This window comes from Engystomops pustulosus, chromosome 4, assembly GCF_040894005.1.
Source record: "Engystomops pustulosus chromosome 4, aEngPut4.maternal, whole genome shotgun sequence".
In the NCBI taxonomy this organism is placed as follows: Eukaryota; Metazoa; Chordata; class Amphibia; order Anura; family Leptodactylidae; genus Engystomops; species Engystomops pustulosus.
Genome location: NC_092414.1, coordinates 175854208 through 175868025, shown reverse-complemented (window position 1 = coordinate 175868025; position 13818 = coordinate 175854208). Strand labels below are relative to the sequence as shown.

Genomic DNA, 13818 nt, shown 5'->3' with positions numbered 1-13818 from the left:
CAGTCTTTTGCCATATTTTCTCCTCATTACTAACTCATGTGAAAGTGTCATATTGTGAACTTTATTTTAGCAATTCTTTCTGTTTAGCCTTTCAGGGTCAATGTGTGTGCCGGAGTGTGAGCAGGGGACGTTCTTTAATATGGCTTTGATGAAATGTGACAGGTGCCACGCATCGTGCCAGTCGTGTGTGGGTAAGTCATAGGCAGAACTCTCCATGCGGTTTGTATCTGTAGACAGGATCCTGGCAGGTCTCGGCACTCGCTCTATAATATTGCAGAATCTTAATTTGACCAGTTGGGACTTCACACATCGGGGATGACTTGTGAAGGCGCAACATATGCTTTGATTTACTACTATTAATATTTCCATGCAATGTGTGTGCGTGTCACTTGTATCATGAAGTGTTAGGAGACTTGTCATCCGTCAGTTTCTATGCAAATACAATCTGGAAGAATTCTGTAGTGAAGTGTGGGCTTCCAATATTTGTGCTGGATGCAAAGCCAAAAGACATTACATTTACTGTAGATTCTGCCTAAATTTTGCCGAACGCTTAGAATCTAACTTGCCTAAAGACTGCTGTATTACTGTACACCTTCAGTTGTACAATTTTTTAATATATATTACTATATCTTCAGAATCCGTTCTATATTCTAAAGATCTCTGCTAGGTTTTGGTCAGAGGAAATCTTCATTGTTTACATATATTTTGCCTGTTTCTGTGGTGGTCTCTTAAACCCTATTGTATTTCGGGACTGCTTTGTAAATTACATCACCCAGGCCTCATGGATCAGGCACTCACTGGAGACAAGTAAAATTGGTGTAAACCCCTTAGATATACAAGACATTTATCTGCTACCCAGGATTTTCTGAAATCTGCTGTCCTGTTGGCTGTTGCAAAATTGTCATACAATTCAGTGGAGCTCTATTTCGCACTTGGTTGACACCTACTTGAAGTCCTGGGACAGCAAAAAGGATAGGCCATCCCAGATGACCAAGCCCATAAAGTACAGTGTAGGGGTGCTTGAAGTCTCCAGTTTTGTTAATTGTCAGGGTTCACGGAGGTTGAAATTTCTGTGATCAGACATGTATCCCTTACATGGGGAGAGAAAAAGAAGTGGACCACAAATCACACAATGATCTACTGCCGCTAGACTACATTATATAACGAACTTGAGGTTCTTAGTTACATTTTGATCAAATTGTATAAGCCGAGCAACCACTACACTGTGACCTCGTTGTAGTGGGTCCCTACGCTATTCTGTGCGGCATCACGTGGCATCCGCTGCCACAGCACTGACAGAGACCAAGACCGGATTGCCCCCCAGCAGCCATACTGGCAGGCATAGCCCCCATGGCTACGGGCCCTGGGTCCCCCAAGGAACCGCCTATCCTGTCTTTTATGACAACCCTAGACTTGCCAAAGACCTCATATGACTGCCCTAGGGTTCATCACTGTCCTGTAATAACATCTAAGCGGTGCCCGAACAGCGGCTTAAGGAGTTTCTATGCCCAGACAGTCATGCTTTAGCATACATAATTCTAAGGCATTATAAAAAAAAATGGAATTATATACTCAGTATTTTAACCTATTTAATAAAATAGAATAAAAATATATATTTACATTCCCTCAATCATATAGCCTTAAAATCAATTTTAAAATATGGGGCAATATAGGTAAAGTAATATGGCTTGTTTGGAGGAGAATGGAGCTATAGGAGTTCCTGAGATTCATTATACTGAACTATCTGTTAGAGGGTCTCCTGTCTGCTCTGTGGCTTTACCCCACACACACACTGTTTGGGAAGTATCTGGGTGGCCCAGTGCACTTGTGACGTGGGTTCTTGCTGGAAGAGCTGAGAGGTGTTTGTAGATTTGCCTAAATTAAGGCAGGGTGAGGGAGGAAAAGCTCATCTCTCTGAGAACCACAAACTTATTTACAGACAAGCAGAACCTTCATGACTTGTGGATTTGGATGCATGTAGTCTTCATTACTTTGGCAGTTCCATGATTAGGGCAATGACATCACATAAGTGGGAAGTCTTCTGTCACTTGCACCATAAAAGCTTTCTGGATAAATGAAGTGTTATCTGATCAAGGAGGTGACCTGAATGTACTGTGGGCATGGCGGCTACTTCAGACAATTCCTCCCACGGAGCAGCCATGTCTGTAACCACATAGTCTGTCATTGATTGCAAATTCTATCATTTGTGTTCTTCCGCTTCATATGTTCCAATAGTTTTAGTCTGTGATTCCATTAGGGCTTGCAGTCATGTCCCTGTTTTAATACACTTGGGTTGGCACAAAACCTATTTATGTTCACCAATACTAATTTTCCATCTGCAAAAAGTTATATTTAAAAGAGGAAAATGTACTAGTTTCCTACGTCATTTTGTAGGTGAACTTTGCAAAAGATATTTAAAGGGAACCTGTCATCAACAATTGGCCTAATAAACCACTACCAGTATATTGTCAAACAGTGTAATACCTTCTAGTTTTTGTTTCTTTCATAGTCCAGTGTGCTGGCATCATCCAGAAAATAATCTTTGAAGTGAGAAGTAAATTGGTTGTATAAAGTCAAGGAGGCGGAGAGTTTAACACTGAAGTCAGGGTGGGGATCTCGGAACGCCTCCTCCTCTGTGATTGACATCATGCATGTGACTTCAGGAGATCTGGTTAGTTATGTCTCTGGATTCAGGGCCGTCAATTACTGTGATGGGGGCTTTCTGAGGAAGAGGGAGCTTGACTTCTGTGTTAAAATCTCCATCTTCTTGACGTTATACAGCCAATTTACATCTCACTTCAAAGTAGATTTTCTGGATAATGCCACCACAATGGGCCATGAAAAAAACAGTCTGGAAGATGTTCAGCGGCTTGGTAACATACTGGTAGTGGCTTTTTACGTCCATTAATGCTGACAAGTTCCCTTTAAGAAGCAAAGGTACCGCACACTCTAACAGGCTTGAGAATCCTACTTTTCATGTAGTATGAAAACATGGCACACACCAGGTATATTCATGACCATTGTCCTCCATCATATACTACCGGTAGATACATTAGAATTATTCCTTAATCTGGCGCACCCGGCATTGCTCGGTAAGTGTGCACCAAGCTTTTGGGTGCATCTTTAACGTAGAGCGTGCAACACAATTCTGTCGAGATACGGTTATAAATGTGGCGCATGGTCAGACTCTGCACCTGGACAACCTTTTAGGTGCAGAATTTTGTGGATTGGCAGACACAGTGCAGCCACAACATAAAACTAACGCAGACACTTATACATAAATACATGTACAAGCAGTTTGCACATTCTTTTCAGTGCAAAGTCAGACAGAAAACTGGAGCAAACACTTTCATAAATGTTGGCCAATGTGTTTCACTAAAACAAGTAAAGGTAGATGGTGTGTGCCATGTGTTCACACTATAACCTGTACAAGATGGTCATGTGTTTAAGATCAAAGTTTCCAAGAACCAGCAATTTTATTGTCATCTAATGTGAACAAATACCTCCTAATATTTCTGTGAGTAACGGACTCGCTCGCTCCGGAGGTAGCCTCGTACTTTGTGTTAATCAGTGAGCAGATCCATTTAAACAGGACATGCCAATTCTTAATGATATCACCAACCATGTACAGGCGGTCCCCTACTTAAGGACACCCGACTTACAGACAACCCATAGTTACAGACGGACCCCTCTGCCCACTGTGACCTCTGGTGAAGCTCTCTGGATGCTTTATTATAGTCCCAGACTGCAATGATCAGCTGTAAGATGTCTGTAATGAAGCTTTATTGATAATTCTTGGTCCAATTACACCAAAAATTTTGAAACTCCAATTGTCACTGGGGCAAAAGAAAAATTTTTTTCTAGAACTTCCATTATAAAATATACAGTTTCGACTTACATACAAATTCAACTTAAGAACAAACCTCCAGACCCTATCTTGTATGTAACCCGGGGACTGCCTGTAATGTGTATGAAGATCTAAGGGTGATGCCACACATGGCGTTTTGAACCTGTTTTTGTTCCGTTTTTAAGCAGTCCGTTAAAAAATGCATGCATTAAAAAACACATGCATTTTTGAAAAAGCATCCGTTTTTGACAGATTTTACCAATTATCTTGGTTAAAACCGGTCAAAATCTCATGCGTTTTTGGACGGACTGATTAAAAACAGACCAAAAACGGGTTCAAAACGCTATGTGTTGAATCACCCTAAATTTTCCAACCACTTTTGGGCAAAGCGAAATCCCTGGCTCTTGTTTACAATCAGTTTGGATGAGGTACAGGTGTAGTAAATCTAGAAAGCTGCTACCAGACTCCAGACATTTAATTTCCAACTTTATCTTCGGTTACACATTCACACATGGCAATTTGAATATTTTCGGAGTATGGGGGACTTTATGGGAGATGTAGTAGGTACATTCTCATTGTATTGACTTGCTTCATTTGGAAAATAATTTATGCACAAAAAGAGTTCATCATCTTTATAGCTAGCCCTAATTGTGTTTTTGTTTTTTAGGAACTGGAAAAGATCAGTGTACCCAGTGTGCCAAGGACTTCCACTTGCATGACTGGCGCTGTGTCCCAGCCTGCAGCCCTGGCTTTTATTCAGAAGAAGTGCCTGGGCTGCCACACAAAGTATGCAGAAGGTAAGATATTGTGTGAGTGCTATGTATGTATGTATGTATATATGTATGTATGTCTATATGTATGTGTATATAATACATATACTGTATAAATATATTATACATGGAGTAACCTGGGGAACATTGTGTTGGCCCATGACTTAATGTGTGAGCTTATTTAAATGTGATATGCTATTCACAAGAAAGATGTGCCATAACAACCCAAGCAATATTCTTTATTAATTCAACTACACAAAGACCAGACATAAGGTATAAAAACATTTAAAAAGTGTAGCAATCTACACTAGAAACTCAGTGCGGTGAATAGAATATGCTCACCAGCACTCATGCCCTGATTGCACCAATCCTAAAGGTGTCTACTCGCCAATAAACACAACACATAATTCAATGATCCATATACAAATCAGTTCAACAATAAATACAATAGTACAGAAATCAATATATGTGCAAATCAATGTAAACTCAACACAACCATGACATGATAACCCCAATAACGATCCTAAAATAGAAACCTAGAGCCGGCATGGCTGTGGAGAGGGGAGCAAAGCACCCGAGCAATCAGGAAGTGTGTGTATCCACCCCACGCATTCCGTCACTCACGGTGACTTCATCAGGGGGAGTGGACTATGTACATCTTTCTTGTGAATAGCATATAACTTATTTAGTGTCCATGTACCCACCTTTTATGTATTGTTGTGTAGGGCCCACATCTGCTTGTACTTATTTAAATGTGATACATTTACTCTTTGTACTATGTTTATGTCCTTTCTTTGGGATAAGAACATAGTACAAGGTTGAGGAAATATATTTAATGTTACCATAACTTTTGCTGTTCAGATGTGAAGAGAACTGCCTGATCTGTGAAGCCACTGGCAAACATTGCATTAAGTGCAAAGAAGGATACAGCCTACTGAGCGGGTCTTGTGTCACTAACCACACCTGTAACAATGGTAAGTCTTTTACATGTAATCCCATAGGTTAGAGGAATTATTTTAATATTTCAGTTTGGAGAAGAAACTAAGCTGTGTACAGTGTTAGCAGGAATGCACTATAGAGAGGGCTGCAGGGGTGCATGACCCAGGGCCCCCACCAGCAATGTCCGACAAACATCTCACAGCTGTGATCTGACTGTCTCTGGGAGTGATGCGCAGTGGCGGTGCCACTATACTGCACATGCGCCTGCCTCCAAGCTGTGATAATGACTAACTGGCTCTGTCAGTGAGTGTGCCTGCCCAGTAGTACTTAATTACATTCTGCATGCAGTGTCTTTTTTCAGGAGCTGTGCTGCATGCAGAGTGACACCTGATGCCCTCCCCCTTAGTACCTAGCTAAGTACCTACCTTAACTGGTTGCCAGCCAAGTCTAAGCCGATTAGTGTTTGGAGTAAACTCTTAAGGACTCGGTGGCCTGTGAGACTGGCATGGCGATTAGTACAAGTAGCCAGCTAGGTCAGCAGCTAGACTAACATGTCAGTAGGAGAAAGTTTAGCATATTAAATGATTTAGAATATGTAGTGATGTGCAGTGTTCAGTCAGGAGATCTCACACACCAGAGCACACAAGTGCTTCAAGTCCAGCTACAATCCAGTAATTTAAATCCATACCTGCTGCTACATAAAGTTTAGAGATCTCCAGGATCAATACGGTCCACAGCTTTGTATGGCCAACCATTTAGTATGGTAGACCCTCTTTCATATACAGTTAACCAGAAATCAATGACTACCATAATTGTGCTTGTATGCCATTAGTGTTCATTAAACACATACAAAGCGGGGTGTGCGCAGCTAATGAGTAATTATATATATTATTAGTGTTCATTGCAATATATTATCTCGGCACGGTACGGAGCTCTTAGTAATTCTAAGAATATAGTCCAGGTCAGCCTGCTGAATACAGACTACAGGTAACAGCCTGTCATTTGCAGTATACGGGCGGTCCCTGATTTGACTTACACTTGACTTACAGACAACCCCTAGTTACAGACAGACCTCTCTGCCCACTGTGACCTCTGGTGAAGCTCCCTGGATGTTACTTTAGTCTCGCGCTATAATGATCAGCTGTAAGGTGTCTGTAATGAAGTTTTATTGATAATCCTTGTTCTCATGACAGCACAAAAATTTTGAAAATCCAATTGTCACTGGGACAAAAAGATATAAAAAATATACAGTTCCGATTTACATATAATTTCAACTTAGGAACAAACCTAAAGAACCTATCTTCTACGCAACCTGGGTCTGCCTGTAATCAGTTTAATGTATCCCTAGGGAAATTTTGGACTTTTGGATAGGGCACTTTGCATATGAACATGTAATGATTTTCACCATACAGAAGTGGTGATACAGGGAAGAATTACACGGCAAGCATTTGCATTAATACAACCAAAACCTGTTCTGTGATGCAAAATACTGGAAATTTAGAAAATGAGATTGATGTCCTGATAATCTGATTATATTGTTTTTTTTTTTTTGTTCATTTCCCCATGCACATCAGCTGACGAAATGTTCTGTGAGATGGTCAAGTCCAGCAAACTCTGTGAACGGAAGCTATTCATCCAGTTTTGCTGTCGGACTTGTATGCTGGCAGGCTGACCCCTCGAAGTCTCTTCTTTCTACCATGGTGTGACTGCTGTGGACGTAGCGTCCAGGACACCCACTTCTGGCAATGGTGCTATCCTGATTGCATTAATCCATTTCATGCCCAGGCTGACTGGCAACGAATGGGTTAAGAGGCTCTCCGATTGACTATAACCCCCCCCCCCCCCTTGCCCCCAATGTGGTGTTATAGTGTTTCTGGAAGGGATTTCAAGCTATAAATTAACGTTGAGCGCAGGATCATCACAAGTCATGTATTAGTTGCCCGAGGTTTCCGGCACCCATTGTATTTTACCCATTCAAATCCGAAGACTGAGACGACAGATAATCCCGTAAGGGAGGGAGAGGGCAGCGGTATCCATCTGGGGTAGACCTCTCCTTACTTGTGCCAGTAAGCCCAGAAGAAAGAAGAAACATGTGCCTTGCATATGAACAGTAGGTCAGCCTTATATCTATGAAGAATCGGCACGGCTGGTGACAGATTTTTGGGTCTGTTGGATCATGTTATTCGCTGCTATTAGACTTTCACTGGTCCCAGTTTGTTAGGAAACGTATAAGAGATTGGCACACCGCACCGAGGGCACACACAAGTCTGTAAGGTTTAGTAACTCATCTCGGGAAGAATTCACATGAGCACATGTATGCACAAAGACCTCCAGCATATCATAGGATTGGATCGTCTTCATGGGGTTGATAGTTTTTTTGTTTTTTTTTAACTTCACGCAAAAAAATTTTTTTTTACACAAGTCATTTACTTCACACTGGTATGGGAACGCGCCTGGGATAATTTAATAGTTGTTTAATGTTGTCACGTTCTGCCAGTTTAAATTCTGTTTTTCACTAGATTTCAGTAGATTAGACAACTTTTACAAATCCGATGTCAACTAAGTTAGTGTATTGTACAGAGATCCAAGCCCAGACTTGGATTCCTATATACCACTACCACTAAAATGAAATATGTAAACCCTACAATATACATTCACCTCTCACATATGATCGGTGCTGGTGGTAGACACCCATTCTCTCACCAATATACCATTTTATATTGACTTGGGCTACAGCACTGCAAAAGAGATTGGATTTTTCCCCTGTGGAACTTGAAACCCGGCAATAGATGATCCTTTTTGCCTCTGAACCCTAGTCTTAAAGGGCATCTACCACCAGGATGAAAGACTGTATGCAAATTAGCCTGATGTGCTCCATGCTCCATTAACACCTATAGGGCCTGGAGCCCCTTAGGCCCATTTACATACAGTGCTTTATCCTGGTAGTAGATGCACTTTAAAGTCCAGTTTAGTTAAGTTTAGAAAGTCACACTTGTTGCCTTCCAGAAAGCATTATGTATGTGATGGTGCCTGGACGGGGTACTCTTTTAGTTACACATTTATCCTGGGGCCCCTCAGGCTCATTTGCATAAATTTTAAAGCCTTTTTTTTAAATTAAATCAAGGGCATAAAAACTAAAAAAAGAGTAGGTCCTGCCAGAGGGGGCGCAAACCAGTATGTCAGTGTGCTTGGTTTACAATCCTTCATCCTGGTGGTAAATGTCCTTTAATATACGAAAATCCATATTAAGGAAAAGCGTATACCTTCAGACATCTTGCAGTGTATACTCGTGTACCAGCTGCTGTTCTAAAATACATTGGGAGAGCTATCATACATTTTATGCAGGTTTCTGAAGTTAGATAATTATTAAAAATGGCATTTTCTGTGCAGCCATATTTTTACTGTACAGCCACTTATCAATAGGTAGCACTTTTCATCTTTGGGTGAATGGACTGGGCTGTCCCCGAATAGCTTTGACCCTTGTTATCTTATGTCAGCACACATAGATCCTGACTAGTGTAACAAACTCCAGTTTTTATAAATTCCCCCACTGTTTCACTTTAGCAAATTCCTAAAATCGAATAGAGAGCAGCCTTCTACTTCCATACTGCGCCACTCTTGTCTATGGACCTGTTTTGGTAACAGCAGACTATCCATTTAAACCTACAGGTCCATTATAAATGGAGAAAAAGTGTGTGCATGGACCCAGCTGAGGTGTTTCCACCTAATTCATCTTTCTGAACCTCTGTTAGTCCAAAAACACATGAAAGTGATTGATGCATGAAGACTAGACTGTGCGCCAGCCGCATTTCACAGACTGAACACTGTGCTAGTGACAGGACTCCAAGCATCATAGTTATATATGATGTTAGGAGCCCCTGCATCACTGCAGTTATCAGTAGCGTACTGTAATCAATGATGCTTGGAGTGTTTGGTCCGTGAAATTGCTACTACAAATTTGCTCCGCGTGTCTCTGGGATTTAGCAACTACAAAGTTATACTGCTGAACCGGACCAACATGTCCGTTCACTAGTTTACGTTTCTTTGAGTAAATCCCACAGACACGTAGATAGAGTGAGTTTGTTGGCCCGAGCTTGCTCATGTACAACAGCTTCGGTATAGAGAGTGGATTGGTATTGGAGTTGCTTAATTAAAGGGTTTGTACCAAGAATAAATGTTATTCCTTAACCAAAGGATTCTGGATAACATGCTGCATTATTATTAAGGTGAACACTTTGGAGCAGAAAGTTAAAGGGGTATTCCCATGACAGCAAATTTATGTTATTGTTTGTATTATAAAAAAAAATATACAATTTTCCAATATAGTTTCTGTATCAATTCCTCACTTTTCTAGATCTCTGCTTGCTGTCCTTCTATAGGACGCTTCATTGTTTACTTCCAGTGGACGGAAGTCTGTCCATGGTCACACAGGTGCACGGCTCGTTATATCACTCAGCGCTGATTACTCTGATACTAATGAGCTGTGCACCTGTGTAACCATGGTCACACAGGTGCACAACTCATAACGCACTGCGCTGATAACTCTCTGATACTAATGAGCTGTGCACCTGTGTAACCATGGTCACACAATAACACTCTGCGCTGATTACTCTCTGATACTAATGAGCTGTGCACCTGTGTAAACTTGGTTAGATTTCTGTCCACTGGAAGTCTATGGAATGACAGCCAGCAGAGATCTAGAAAACAGAGAGGAATTGATTAAGAAAGTATATTGAAAAATTGTGCAACTCTTTATCATAAAAACATTAACAATAATTTTCTGAAATGGGAACACCCCTTTAAGCATGTGCACTGCTGTCCTTTTATTCTCTGGTAGAGAGACTTGAACACTGGTCTTGTCCATCTCCAGCTGTCCCATAACCCCTGCGCTTCGGATTGTAGGGGTCTCAACGTTTGGACCCCCCACCATTTCATCACGTTATCCCTTCTCCTGTGGATTGGGAAAGTCCACCAAAATATTAAACTCATGTACAATATTTATTTTTAAGACTCGTTGCTGAATTAACCCTTTTAAATATGAATTGTTTAACATGGCTGTTCCAGGAATCTGGTGAAAATTATGTATATAATATATAAATATATTTCAAAGGTCAATATAATCCAATGTTATAAGATTTATTTTTTAGCCTCCACCGTTTTGATGCCATTTTCCATTCTGCCTGAAGAACCATTGCCAAAATTGTACATAGGTCTATAGTGGCCTTTCCAGAAGTGTCTGTGCTGCGCAGCCACTAAAGGGGTTAATAGTTTTTATGTAAAATGTTTTTGAATGCTCCGCACTGTTTTTACATATGTTTTTCTTAAATTATAACGTCAAGAACTATTATTTTTCCATAAATTTCGTCATTTTTGTATCAGAAATAGTTGTCTGGTGTTTATTTTCAGGATGCATTCATCAAAATGTACATATTTCTATGTTGCATGTGATTTTTATAGAAGTATATCTTTTTAGGATGCAGTTTGATTATAAACTTGGTACATTTGGGATCGGCTTACCTGGAATTTGAATATTATGCCTCGATTTTAGAGAATCTTTCTCTCTTGACATTGGTTTTAGGCTGGGGATATACATGAAGGAAGGTCTGCAGGAATTCTCTTTGTGGCTTTAAAAACTTAAAAAAAAACACAGCTGATTAAAGGTCACAGCCTCCCCATCCCACTAGCGGTGAAAGCAGTGACACTAAAGGAAACCTACCATTTGATATAGTATGAAGCAAACATACCTTGAGAATGCTGTAGCTGCACTGATGGAGGATCATATCTTGGTTAATCCCTGAGCGGAGTGGTTTTGCTGAAAAAACGATTATAACATTCAGGACCTTGGGAAAGCTGGGTCAGGCTGGCTGCCTAGATAAACATATTTGAATTTTAAAGAAGGTTTTTTTATTACATACAAACATCCAAAGTTGTGACGCTTCGGTCACATCTTGATTAGTCATGTCTTTACTAACTTCCATTTGTAATTACAAGCTCCGTGTCTAATGCATTTATCTAGTAAAGAAATGATTTCTGCTGCACACTATAAGGAGTGAGTTGCACAGGTGCTACAAACATCCAAAGTTGTGACGCTTCGGTCAGACAATTGACCTTCATCAGACTGTGTGTGAGTAGGTATAGGAAAAGAGGGTTTGCGTATAGCACTGTGGCGCTGGGTAAAGAGAATGGCGGTGGGTACCGCTTGTGGAGTAGAGCGCCATTCTCTTTACCCAGCGCCACATTGCTATAAGCAAACCCTCTTTTCCTATACCTCATTACAAACTGAGTCTGATGTTTGTAGCACCTGTGCAACTCACTCCTTATAGTGTGCAGCAGAAATCATTTCTTTACTAGATAAATGCATTAGACACGGAGCTTGTAATTACAAATGGAAGTTAGTAAAGACATGACTAATCAAGATGAACTGGATGACTCATACACAGGGGGATGGTGCAGCAATTGATTATTCTGACTTCAGGCACAACCCAGGGATTACATTGTTCTCTCCTGTAGAGAATAACTCACATGCTAGGAGAAGCGTTGAAGCTGCTATAGAAGTGACAGAGCTTCATTATTATAATGTTATATCTGTTTTATCAGCAAAACCGCTAAACTCAGGGATTAACCAAGATATCATCCTGCATCAGTGTAGCTACAGCATTCAAATCAAATGGTAGGTTTCCTTTAAGGGTGTGGTCACACGTTGTGTTGTGTTTTGAAACGCATTACAACAGCTGAGGAGAGGTGATTTGCCTAATTACATTACTATTAACATTTTAGAAAATGTTAACAAAAGGCATCTGGCATTAAAAAGGCATTAAAACATGCATTAACATCGCGTTTACATTGTGTTTTGTAAACGCAAATCTTAACAGTAATGTAATTGGAGGGATAAAACTGGATTCTAATAGAAGTCCTTATAAAACCAGTGATGTAAGTAGAGAGGATGTCTTAAAGGACATGTACCACCAGGATGAAAGACTGTATGCAAATGAGTCTGAGGGGCTCCCGGCTCCATTAACACCTCTGGAGCCCCTCAGGCTCATTTTCATACAGTCCTGGTGGTAGATGCCCTTTTAAAGTGCTTTAAAATGATTTTACCCCATTAAACTACTAGCCTTCTCAGGTAGGGGATGAAATGTGCTCTCTAGAACTCATTCTTTTGCCTAAAAAAAAAAATCTCCAAAATCATGTGAAAGTGAGCAGAGAAGAATTTTATATTTTGCTGAAGATTGCAGCGTCTGAAGTGACTCTACTTGCCCCCTCTAAACTTAATTTGTCTCTAGTAAATATGACTCTTCTCTGCTCATTTTCCATTTTGGGGGAGAATATATATATTATAGGTAACTAGGTGAGATTTCACTTAAACAAGGGAATTCTTGAAAGGACATGTGATACCATACCTGAGGGGGTGGTGAAATCTTGTGACGTGTCCTTTCATCTTTTTATTATTGAAAGTAAATTTTATACATTAAACCCATACTTAATAATTGAGTACAGTTTAATGTACCTCATGCTAGAATTATTAGACTACAGTGATGAAGCTGCTTTATTTCCAAATCTGGATGCCCTCACCTAATATTGGTAAAAGATACGGAAAATCCTCCACCCTTGTCCTGTACTGAAATGTCTAGTTATGACACCAGCCATGTAATTCCAATGAAAATGGAAGCAATTCCGTTACCCCAATCATCAGCTCCCGAGGTAAAGTCCAAAGATCTTCCATCCTGATCAATAAAACAATTATTTGCTCAAAATGTCTGAAGTGCTTTATTCTAGTATATATAACGTCTATCTACTATGGTCCTGGCTGCAGCTCCCAGGCACATGTCACACAAGTGAGGATATTCACACATACATAGGAGCTATACATGTGCATAGGCTGACACTGCTAATACATTAGTATTGCAGAATATTATCATGAACAAGCAATCAGATGATCATGTCCCATGGTGGATAATGTAAAAAAAAGTTATTTAGTAAAAATAAAGCAATAAATCAATAAGAATGCCCATAATCCCCATAACATATAAAGAGACATAACACAAAAAAAGTCTAAATCATAACACAAACTCCACATTTATAGTATCACCGCCTCCGCAACAACCCGTAGAATAAAAGTAGATAATTACCATATAGACTCGAGTATAAGCCGAGGGTGGGAAATGCATTGGTCACAGACCCCCCAGTGTATAGCCAACCAGCCCCCTATAGCAGTGATGGCGAACCTTTTAGCCACCGAGTGCCCAAACTGCAACCCAAACC

General features: G+C 40.4%; 1 protein-coding gene across 1 annotated transcript in view; it reads left to right on the top strand.

Annotated features, from left to right (window-relative positions):
• PCSK6 (proprotein convertase subtilisin/kexin type 6) overlaps positions 1–10938 on the top strand; it is a 131725-nt gene extending 120787 nt beyond the window's left edge. The window contains exons 18-21 of the mRNA XM_072148621.1: positions 88–191; positions 4515–4644; positions 5479–5591; positions 7131–10938. Coding sequence (XP_072004722.1) covers positions 88–191; positions 4515–4644; positions 5479–5591; positions 7131–7228 — 445 coding nt within the window. The 3' untranslated portion in view covers positions 7229–10938. The remainder of the gene's footprint in view (positions 1–87; positions 192–4514; positions 4645–5478; positions 5592–7130) is intronic.
• The last annotated feature ends 2880 nt before the right edge of the window (positions 10939–13818 follow it).